This window comes from Denticeps clupeoides, chromosome 6 (genome assembly GCF_900700375.1).
Source record: "Denticeps clupeoides chromosome 6, fDenClu1.1, whole genome shotgun sequence".
NCBI lineage: Eukaryota > Metazoa > Chordata > Actinopteri > Clupeiformes > Denticipitidae > Denticeps > Denticeps clupeoides.
In genome coordinates, this window is record NC_041712.1 from 6,028,364 (window position 1) to 6,038,760 (window position 10,397).

The 10,397-nt window shown below is 46.1% G+C and overlaps 2 protein-coding genes across 2 annotated transcripts; both read right to left on the minus strand.

The window, feature by feature from the left end:
- Nucleotides 1–5,718: 5,718 nt before the first annotated feature.
- nhp2 (NHP2 ribonucleoprotein homolog (yeast)) lies at nt 5,719–6,991 on the minus strand. Its single transcript, XM_028984379.1, has 4 exons — nt 6,745–6,991; nt 6,580–6,649; nt 6,404–6,509; nt 5,719–6,329 (listed from the first exon to the last, which is right to left on the minus strand). Exons 1-4 carry the CDS (start codon nt 6,896–6,898, stop codon nt 6,204–6,206), a joined length of 456 nt encoding a protein of 151 aa, XP_028840212.1. The 5' UTR covers nt 6,899–6,991; the 3' UTR covers nt 5,719–6,203.
- A 234-nt stretch (nt 6,992–7,225) lies between these two features.
- grpel2 (GrpE-like 2, mitochondrial) lies at nt 7,226–10,330 on the minus strand. The gene is made up of 4 exons (XM_028983360.1): nt 10,109–10,330; nt 9,375–9,534; nt 8,587–8,668; nt 7,226–8,505 (listed from the first exon to the last, which is right to left on the minus strand). The coding sequence occupies exons 1-4, from the start codon at nt 10,177–10,179 to the stop codon at nt 8,174–8,176; spliced, it is 645 nt and encodes a 214-aa protein (XP_028839193.1). The 5' UTR covers nt 10,180–10,330; the 3' UTR covers nt 7,226–8,173.
- Between the last annotated feature and the right edge of the window lie 67 nt (nt 10,331–10,397).

The window sequence follows — 10,397 nt, forward strand, 5'->3', positions numbered from 1 at the left end:
CTTTCACCCAGTCTTCCTTTGACGCATTTAGAAATGGGCCTTTCTTCAGTTCTTGCATTCACTGCCGGATTGTAGTCCCTCACGTCCTTCACACGTCGCAATAATGTGCAGTTTGGAACATAATGAGTTGTTGCATATTTCTAAAGTAGAAGAATAAAAAAAATCTCAATACCATACCACTATGTGCATTATTTGCTATGATGTGCAACAGTCTACCATGTGCAATATTGTGCGATGTTCCTTCCTGGTGCAAAACATCACATGTAGTTCTAAAATGGGCGCTAAACCACTTAATTATCTGCAATAGTTTTCATGTGCAATATTTGAATTTTATCAATACTTATTCTCATTTTTTAAATATTACGTCTGTAATAAAGTGCAATAACCTATTCTAAACTACCATTTGCTTTGTAGTTTTTCAAACATCAGCAAATATTTTATTTTATTTTGTTTATTCTGATTCTGATTTCATGTAAGTGAACTTGATGTTGTCTGAATCCCAGTTTTTTATAACTTAACTTCTTGTATGAAAGCGTTTCATTGTTTTGGGGCGGATTGACCCTGTGGGTTTTAATGTTGTGGCTGGACATAACGCTAATCCCATGAAACCACAGGCATAGTGATCAGATAGAAAACTGATATTAACGCACAAAGCAGTCTGCCAAACGGAGTTTATCATTAAACGCTCCTTCCCGGCACTGCTCCCTCTGTGGCGGCTGCAGGTTCCGTTCCTGCCCATTAACAGGCTGGCGGGAGCAGGGGGACGCCTTGTGCCCCAGGCTGGATATTATTCTCCAACAGAATGTGATTAAATCAATAAATCTACTGCTACACCTGCTTTATGGCCGACACCTGTCTAACAGAGAGAGAGAGAGGGAGAGAGAGAGAGAGAGAGAGAGAGAGGGAGAGGGAGAGGCCGTAGAGAACAGGGGAATGAAAGTATGGAAGAGGTGTGCAAACTGTGCACATATGAGAAGGATGGATAAAGGGGAACAACTGATGCAGTGTGGGTGGGGCGTGGCTGGGTAGGTGGAATGAAAAAAATGAGTGGAAATTTGGAGTAGGGAGGCCTGGCAGTTGATATTTATGTACGTGTGTACATTGAAAACACGGGAGAACGAGACCTCGGGGAGGGGGAGCAAACATCAGCTGCCCGAATATTCCACCTGAAACAACACCGGAGTAGAAGAAATGGCCCCGATAAAGGAAGCACCTCTGGTGTAAGGGCATAAGAAGGCAAATGCACGTCACAACCGTGTGGATTGGGACGATTGGCGGTGAGGATCTGTTGGGGCAGGAGGAAAATTGGCGGCGCGTGCTGAAGTCAGGGAGAGGAGGGCAGGCAGCAGGTGCGCTGTTGACACAGTAAACACCCTCGTGGACGACGATAAAAAGCTAAACTCGTGTGTGACCTACAACGCCTAGAGCAGCGTGCCAGGTGGACTGCGCCGACCCCGGAAGAGTCGCGGCCAAGCGAGGGCCGGTTGAGGAAGAGCTGCGTGCGTTGGGGAAGAGAAACGAACCCTGTGCCCCAAGCTCGCCGCCTTGTTTTGCTTGACAACATCCTAATCGGCACCGTTTCACTTGAGCTGCGGCCCTAATACTCGTACTGATGCTTGTCAGGGGGGCGATTACGGCCCCACCCACCCACCCACCACCAGCAGCAGCAGCAGGGAACGGCCCACCGTTGTGCCATCTGCACCTGGGGATCAGACGTGAGGTGAAGGGTGGGGGAGGGACAAGGTCAAGAGCCATGATTTATTCAAACAGCTTCACCTCAGTTCTTTTTCCGGCCACAGCCACTGGCTTTTGCGTAAGACAAAGTCCAAATCGGAAAGTCCAAATAGAGGACGCATGCTTCACCAAACACGAAATGTCCAAAAGGCCCACATATAAAACCATGCACACAACAGACGAGTGTTTTACCTACAACAGAAGAGAGCCAGTCACCTTATTTAGTAAACTATGCCAGCGCGCGGCCCACATCGTCCCCCTGTGTCCCCTGGACGCAGATGACTCGTGCCGCCCTCCATCACCCCATCCACTGCGTCCAGTTTAATATGTAAACAGGGACGCGGGGCGCCGGGCGCTCGGGTACAAGGAGGCTCGCATGTCATCGTCCGCAGCCATTCCCAGACGTCCTCTGTTCTCACTTCCTTCAACACGAGTCCCTACTGTAGGTCCAGCATAAAAACCAGACATCGCGGGTTCTGCTGTCCTCGTGTTAAAAAGGAAAACGCCGCGTAAAATCATGCCGCAATCCAAAAAAAAAGCTCCACACCCACTCAGGACCGAGCTCCAGATCACGCCATCACACCGGCCCGTGCCTGTGGGCAGAAACCGCAGAAGGGAGAGTGCAAATGAAAGAGTGAAAAGTGATAAATCCAACTGGTCGTCTGCACAGATTCGGAGGAAGCATCTCGGAAATGTGAGCGCCAGGTCACATCCGACCGCACACGCCGAGCTGGCTGAAGGATTGGCAGCTTCGGATCTCATGCTGCTGCTTTTATACATGATTTGGGGAAAATAAGAGCTAAAACACAACAAACAGTCAGAGAGAAAGAGTGTTGGCGGCCATTTCACATGAAATATTTTAAATGTCAACACTGAGAAAACATGCGGATGGAATCTGGGCCTCTGGTGCAGGGATGAGAGGAGAGCCCGAGAATGGGGTGTTTATCAGTTTCAACAGCTAACACACACGGTGTTTCCTCCCCAAACACACAAGCGCTGCTAACTTCCTCTGCTTCTCCCACCCTGCACATGCACCAGCGCATGCTTTTCACTGGGTGGTCGAATGGGCTAGAATCCAATCAGAGTCAAAGTGCAAGGCACCGGGTCTGAGCGGCTGACGTCTGAAGTCCTTGCTGGCTCCACTTGCCTGAAACCGAAATGATGTGAAGATAAGCTGGTGTGTGGTTTAGTTATGAACTATGCATGGTCCCGACTTGGAAATAAATACATTCTGTCCACAACCTGCTCACCAACCACGTACAAAAGCTGCAAATGTGGGCAAAAATTAAAACCAAACACTAATTTGATGCACTTCAGACTCATCATGTAAAGTTATAACATACTTAACTAAACACTTTTTAATGGAAAATCCGAATGGCTTCTACTCAGCCCTTTACAGTATAATTTACAATTAGCAAATAAGTCAATTAACAATTAACAAATAAGTGGGTAACACGCTCGCCTACAAACCAGAAGATCCAGGTTCAAACCCCACTTACTACCATTGTGTCCCTGAGCAAGACACTTAACCTTCAGTTGCTCCAGGGGGGGACTGTCCCTGTAACTACTGATTGTAAGTCGCTCTGGATAAGGGCGTCTGGTAAATGCTGTAAATGTAAATCACTGCATGTGTTTAGAGTGTTAATTGTATAAATAGTATGAATTAAAAAATAAATTATACTTTTGACCAACATAGTTAAGAGTCAGTTTTTTTAGCATTGTAGACACCACATGGTCTCAGTCTGAGCGCCACCAGATGGCAGCAGTAAGTCTAGTGCAAGTATGGTAGATAAAAACATCAGGAGGTGGCCTTCTCATGGCTTATGATGGCCACTAAATGAATATTCAGAGAATTAAGAAATACTGTTGCCTAAAAATGTCAAGCTCTGATGTGAATTGTGTTCGTAATGGAAAACACTGAGGAGTTAGTCCAGTTATACTTTTCCACTGGAAAACATCAGCCCATCAGCCCATGTCATCATTAGTCTGAGGACCCTGAAGGGACTGTGTACGATGTAAGTTGATCCAGAACAGTCACCAGTACAGCAATCGCATGCATGATTGCATACAACCTCCTACGATTTATGACTTTATTTTCGTAATGTTTTGACTTTAATACAGTAATATTATTACTTTAAAATTGTCATATTATGATGTTAATCTTGTTATGACTTTATTCTCAAAATCCATCACTGGCTCTAATGTTGTAGTTTACAGCAGACACAGAGAGCGAGTTGCTTACCAACGTGTAACCTTACTCTGTACATAGAAACGCAGTTGAAAAGCTCATCACAAGAAAAGAATCCCTGTGTGAAACAGAGCAGAGAAGAACACTATTCTGACACTCGCACATGCAGAATGGATCTGGCAGATGGATGGATGGATGGATGGATGGTACTGACACTCTCGTTTTCAAAACAGAAGTTCCAATAAACACTATTTGTTCCTTTATTCTATTTTCTGGTGACAATCCTAGGGATTTGGTCAACAATATTCCAAGGTATGAAGAAAAAATGCAGTACTTGACAATTGAAAAATATTAATGGTGATTGTAAAAGGTGATAAATGTTGAATTTATTGTATTTACAGTTTTTGCCTCAGGATGAAGCACAAGTATTCAGTTAGAGTAGAAATCGAGTAATTGTGCAGCATTTCTAGGCAGTATATTTGTACACAACTATAGAAAAAGAGGAAAAATGAGGAAAATTTTGATGTAAAATAGATCTAGACTGTTGTATTCTTAAATAAAAAAAGATCACAAATGTATTTATTTCTGTTGTTGTTAATTGAGAATAATGTTGCGCAAATAAGCTGGAGACCTGCTGTCGGTGACTGTGAAACATGTGGACAGCAGCGCCACCCCATGGCGATCCTTCGTATGTGCATTTTATTAAACAATACTACCACCTTGTGGTGAAGGCTGATACAGCAACGCTCTGGAGTGGGGAGAGTTGAGATAAAATGAGGTCAATTTGACCGACCAGTAGTTACAGGGACAGTCCCCCTAGGGACACTCTGTGTTAAGGGTCTTGCTCAGGGACCTTTGAGGACTTTACCACAGGGTAAACCTGGTCACGGTTGAAAACAAGTTTCCTGACAGAAACCTAAACAGCAGGCAAGGGAAAGAGGAAAGTACTGTAAGAAAATCTGAAAACCGCAGTGTGCAGCAGCTGAGGACTGTGATATCACCATCTTATTTGATGACACTTCTGAGTGTGAGAACGCTCATCAAATCTGTTAAATGGTGATTTGGGTATACAAATACAAAAGCAGCAAAAATAAGAGCCTGAAGGCAAATATTCCAGAGTAACATTCCTTATCATGTGCAATAAAGTTTATACCTCACCCTTTCAATTTATATATTCTATATGATATTTTGTATTATGTTAATATATGCCTTCATTAAAAAATTTTTTACATACAGTAAGATACCTTTCCAGCTTAGGCGTGTACTTACAATGACAATAAAGATACTGATTCTTGGAAGTATCTGGTAGTGAGTGACCCACTTGCATTCAAGTTAATGACAGAAGCATCACTAAACCATGTTTCGAATACGCTACCGCAACCTTAAAAAGATGTAAAGACGGAACTAACCGGTGGTTGGTTCTAATAAATTTAAATTGGCAGAAGAGTGAAAGCGATTGTCATTGTGAAACACAGCAGCGCACTGCTGCTTTTAACCACCACCCTTCTTGAGCAGTGGGCGGTCATGACAGGCGCCCGAGGAGCAGTGTGTGGGGACGGTGCTTTGCTCAGTGGGACCTTGGCGGTATTCGAACTGGCAACCTTCCGATTACATACCTGCCAGGCCACAAATGCCCAACAGCCTGTAAACTCAATTATTGTCAGATAAGTTTACCAACAGAGACGCGCTGACATGGACACCCTTACCTGGGGTGAGCACTTTCTCACACGTGTCTTTTGAAAGAGTGCCATTAAAGAGACCATGAGGACGAAAAAACAAACACCAACCACTTAAAAAAAAAAAAACACAGACTTTAATGAATACATAAATGCAAAAAAAAATATGGAGGCTGCAACCGTAATTCTGGTATGTTTCTGAAAAAGCAGAGTTCAAACCAACGTAAAAATACAACTTATTTCTCTCACTGCAGCTTTCAGCAAACTAAACGTTTGCACTCTTCCTGGTAAGTACAACGTCCCTCTCACAGAGCATTTTAACATCTTTAAAATTGTGCAGCAGGACACTCTGCATCGCAACACCTTGCACGGACCACCCTGAACCTGAGGCCAGAGACTGATGAGACTGGAGGATGTCTGGTACAAACCACACACGACAGGGAGCTGGAATGAACCTTCAGAGCAAGAGCCACCTATAAAGTGACTATTAGAAAAAACACAGGCTGTATTAACATAAATCTGACATGATTTGTAGGATGTCTTCCAGAACGCATCGTTCCTGCTGCCTCGTCTGATCATGTCACTCAGCAGGTCCATCCTGGACCTCAGTAGGGTTTTGGTAGGGCAGACACCTCTTCCAAGCACTCGTCGTAGGCCTCCTGGTAGTCTTCGTGGGGTTTGATCATGATGACACACGTGGGCCGCTTCGAGCCCGCCGAAGAGCCCAGGTCCTGCAGAAAGGTGAGAGAACCTCAGACCAGGCCTCGCCATCGCGAACCGACATCACAACCGGCGGAGGCCATACCACTTTCGAAGGAACGTAGGCGTAGGGCAAGTTCTTGTCCTCACACACCACAGGTAAATGGCAGTAGACTTCAATGGGCAACGTGTCGCCAGCTAGAACCACGATCCTGTGAAACAGAAGTGAAAGTCGGAAACGTTTCAGGACATTTAAACTTCGAACGAACACGCTGTACGTACCCCTTCTCTCCTTTGTTAATAAACTTCTGGACTTCTTTCACGCCCCGGCGGATGTGCTTCACTTTGGACGCTGCAGGCGGCGAGAAACACGGGGATTAGACGCAGGGATTAGACAATAATGTGTTTTCTCAAAATGCCAGCGCGGAAAAATGCAAGTAAAATGACCTTTTTTAACACACTTGTAGAGCTTTTTGCTAAGCTTTCGTGTGGCCAGCGGCTGCGCGATGGCGTTGATGTTGGCGGCCACCTCCTGGTGCGACTTCTCCGTCCCCACCGGCTCTTCCTCGGCGGCCCGCTTCTCCTTCTTCACTTTGGTCATCTTTCACGATTTACTTGACCCGAAAAAAAGGAAGCCGCGCACAGGAGCCTCCTGACCGTAAGCAGAACACCACGTGTGTAGACACCGCGGGGAATGGACGACCGACTTCCTGCTTGGACGGAGGCGTGGCGCCCCCTAGTGCCTTGGAGTAAAATTGCGGAAGCGCGCTGGTAGCGGAACCAAGAAAAACTGATGTGACAAAGTCAAATAAAAAAAGTATTTGTTTAGTTAAATAGTAATTATTTGTCCAAACAGCATTTTCATTTAACTTCATAGGTTTTAATGAAGTTGGTAGAAATATGATTCACAAAGAAAAAAAACATAACATGTTTTTGCATTAAACATTTTATTGAGACAAGAGTCAAAACTGATGTAAGTTACCAACTTTATACCGATACATGTTGCTTTTAATCATGTGTTAAATCACCACCAGGTTTTTTTTCAGAACAATATCTTAAGTGCCGCTACACAGAAAATGTATAAAAGTCTGCCAATAAATATTTCCCAGTTAGAAGTCTCCCATAATATTCCAGCATCTCTTCTAGATCCCTTTACACTATTTAATTTAATTAGGAAACATTAGAGCACAACATTCACATAAATATAAAATCAAAGAAGGAAAAACTACAAAATCCTTCACAGATTTCCCAAGGTGCGATTTAAGCTTATAATAAACTTATAATGTCTCTGTGTGTTTGGGGGGGGGGGTTCTGCATAGCTGCAAAGGTAAGAAAAATATTGCTCTTTGGGTGATCAGAAGCATTCTGCAGGGGAAATGACAGAACATTCACAAACAACTAAACACAAATATATTAATACTGTAACCTTACATCTGCAAACCAAGCGTAAATACAGGACACTTTCAGCGAGTGGCTAGAAAACAAAAGCGGGTGTAGTGAGGTATCGCCACAGCTCGCCACTCACGACCTCTGGCCGACGAGCCGCTGTCACGCGTCGGGCCGCAGTAAATAATATTCCAGTTGTAAAAAAATAGTTACTATATACACTGAGATGTACTTTTTTTTTTTTTTTTACCTCTTCTTCTTGAGCCAGTACTAGGAAGCTAACAAGGTCAACAATGTCCATGTGCACATTCATGCTAATCCTACTGATTATAATTCTGTTTTTCTTAAATAATAATAATAAAAAAAGAATAACAAAGTCACATCAAAATCAAACTAAGAACAAGGATTATTAGAAAGTAAAGAAAGTAAAAGGCTGATATTAAAATAAGAAGTGGACACTTGCGGTCTTGCCAAAGTCCTGTCCAGGTGACTACTCTTGCATCTTCACAGCAATGCCAACATGCGCGTGCCGAATAGTTCGGCCATGCAGTTTGTAACCATCCTGCTTGACCACGGCGATAGTGCCAGGCTCCACACCTTCCGCTGGCATGTGGCACACGATCTCGTGGTCGTAGGGGTCGTACGAATCTCCCACGGGTTTCATTTTCTCCAGTCCGTGCTTGGTGAAGACCTCCTGAAGTCTCGCCTGTATGCGCGCCAGGCCCTGGGACAGGCTCGGCCCTTCCTGCTCCTCTGAAAGCCCCGTGGTCTCTTCCACGAGGTCGGCCACTTCCACCAGGTCTCGGCAGAAGCTCTGGATTCCTGCGGAGTCGGGTGCATCATGATGGGTTACGTTAAGACCACACAACCGGACATGGAAAACTCGTGTAACAAGAGACTAACCAAAGAGCTTAGCATCCTCAACAAACTTCTGCGTCCTTCTCCGCACGTTGTCGGAATCCGCCAGGGCTCGCTTATATCTCTCCTGAAAATAAAACACAGGATACATGTTTGACATGGACATTGCGACGTAGTATAAACTACGGGAAACATGCAAAATAACATGGGCCAGTCGTAGCCTAGCAGGTCAGGGAAACGGGCCCGTAATCACGAGGTGCCACCGAGCAAAGCACCGTCCCCACACGCTGCTCCCCGGGTGCCTGTCATGGTCACTGCTCACCAAGGGTGACGGTTAAAAGCAGAGGACACATTTCTTTGTGTCACCGTGTGCTGCGCTGCTGTGTTTCACAATGACAACCACTTCACTACACGTCTAATCTAGTATAACTAGATGCTAAGAGCTTTGCTTAAACAGAACAAACGGGGTTGGAACGAACGAAAAAAAAAATAATTTCTGTATCTGTACTCATTTGTATGTGGAGGTTGAACTGGCACAACATTAATAATTAGTTCTCATTAACTTGGGTGTGTATTATCTCACGATAAGAGAAGTATCGTCGCACGTTGTCAGTATGTGACTGTCTAATCGATGAAATGAAAATAAAGCTGAACTTCAACTATCTAGACACATATGATTATATCCCGATGTACTGTGATACTGCACATTTTACAATATTCTACACAGAGCTGGTATAGAAGATGCTGTGTACGATGTGTGTGGATCACGTTACTTTAGTAATTCAGGACATTCGACATCCACGAATTGATAGAATATCGCGATATGTCCTCACCGTCAGGTCCCGAAGCTGCTCCTCCAGCTTGCTGGCCCTCAGCTCCAGGATCCTGACGCTGGTGATGCTGTGACTGGGGTCGTCGGCCGGGTCGTCGCCGTGGAAATCGTCCCCGGCGCTGCGCTGCTCTGCGGCGGTGCTGAACAGGCTCGCCGGCGGCCTGCAGGCAAAAGCGGACACGGGAACCTCGAGACGGTCCATCTCCCACGAACAAACCCGCCATTCTAGCCGGAATCTACCTGCTTCCCTGCACGGCAGACCGATCCGATTCAATAAATTACCTGGAATTAATATAAACTCATCAATTTATCACAATTAACGCTCGAACTGTACTCGGGATGTTCGGATCCGATCTTTCATTAACATGTTAATGCGTGAAGTAAAATAAAGTCCATTTAAAGACCAGAACCGGTGGGTGTTTGTAGGGCCGCGTGACGACGTACGTGACCAGCGGCACGAAGAGCCGCCAGCGGCCGCGTCGCGGAGAAAAGCCGCGCGGAGCGGAACCGGCACAACAAATTCATCGTTTGTGTGATATTACAACGTGAGCCGGACGCCGTGGCGCGCTGGTGATAAACTGGCGCGGCGCTGACGCGAGCCGGCACGTAGCCGCGCTAGCATGCTAACGCGTTAGCTCGTGCTAGCATGCTAACGCGTTAGCCCGCGCTGCTAGCTGCCGCGCCGCGCCGCCGCTCCAGCAAACGAGCAGAGAGCGGGGCGGAAGCCGCGATTACCTGCATCCCGGCCGGGCTCCCCGCACCGCGGCGAGGCTCCTGCGCACCAGACGAGCGCAGCGCGCAGCCATCGCGGTCTTGCTGCGCTAAAACACCGGCGGCGGCGGCGGCGGCAAGATGGTCGGCATTTCAGGCGGAAAACGCGCGGCTGTCGTCTTTCCGCGTCCGAGGTGGGGGGTCCGCGCTGGGTGGTCCACGCCACGCCACGCCGACCATTTACACGCTTCACTGTTATACACGTCAAACACGTTATATCTGCACGTAATCATCACATTTTACTGCACGAATG

Bases quoted from the DNA above. Each gene is read 5' to 3' on its own strand.
- grpel2 (XM_028983360.1), bottom strand. From the start codon at position 10,179: ATGGCTGCGCGCTGCGCTCGTCTGGTGCGCAGGAGCCTCGCCGCGGTG. The intron at 8,669-9,374 runs GTGAGGACATAT...TTTTATTTTCAG, and splicing joins AGCAGCTTCGGGACCTGACG to GAGAGATATAAGCGAGCCCT. The intron at 8,506-8,586 runs GTTAGTCTCTTG...CCGACTCCGCAG, and splicing joins TGAGGATGCTAAGCTCTTTG to GAATCCAGAGCTTCTGCCGA.
- nhp2 (XM_028984379.1), bottom strand. From the start codon at position 6,898: ATGACCAAAGTGAAGAAGGAGAAGCGGGCCGCCGAGGAAGAGCCGGTG. The intron at 6,650-6,744 runs GTCATTTTACTT...CGCCGCCTGCAG, and splicing joins CTACAAGTGTGTTAAAAAAG to CGTCCAAAGTGAAGCACATC. The intron at 6,330-6,403 runs GTATGGCCTCCG...ACCTTTCTGCAG, and splicing joins CCTACGTTCCTTCGAAAGTG to GACCTGGGCTCTTCGGCGGG.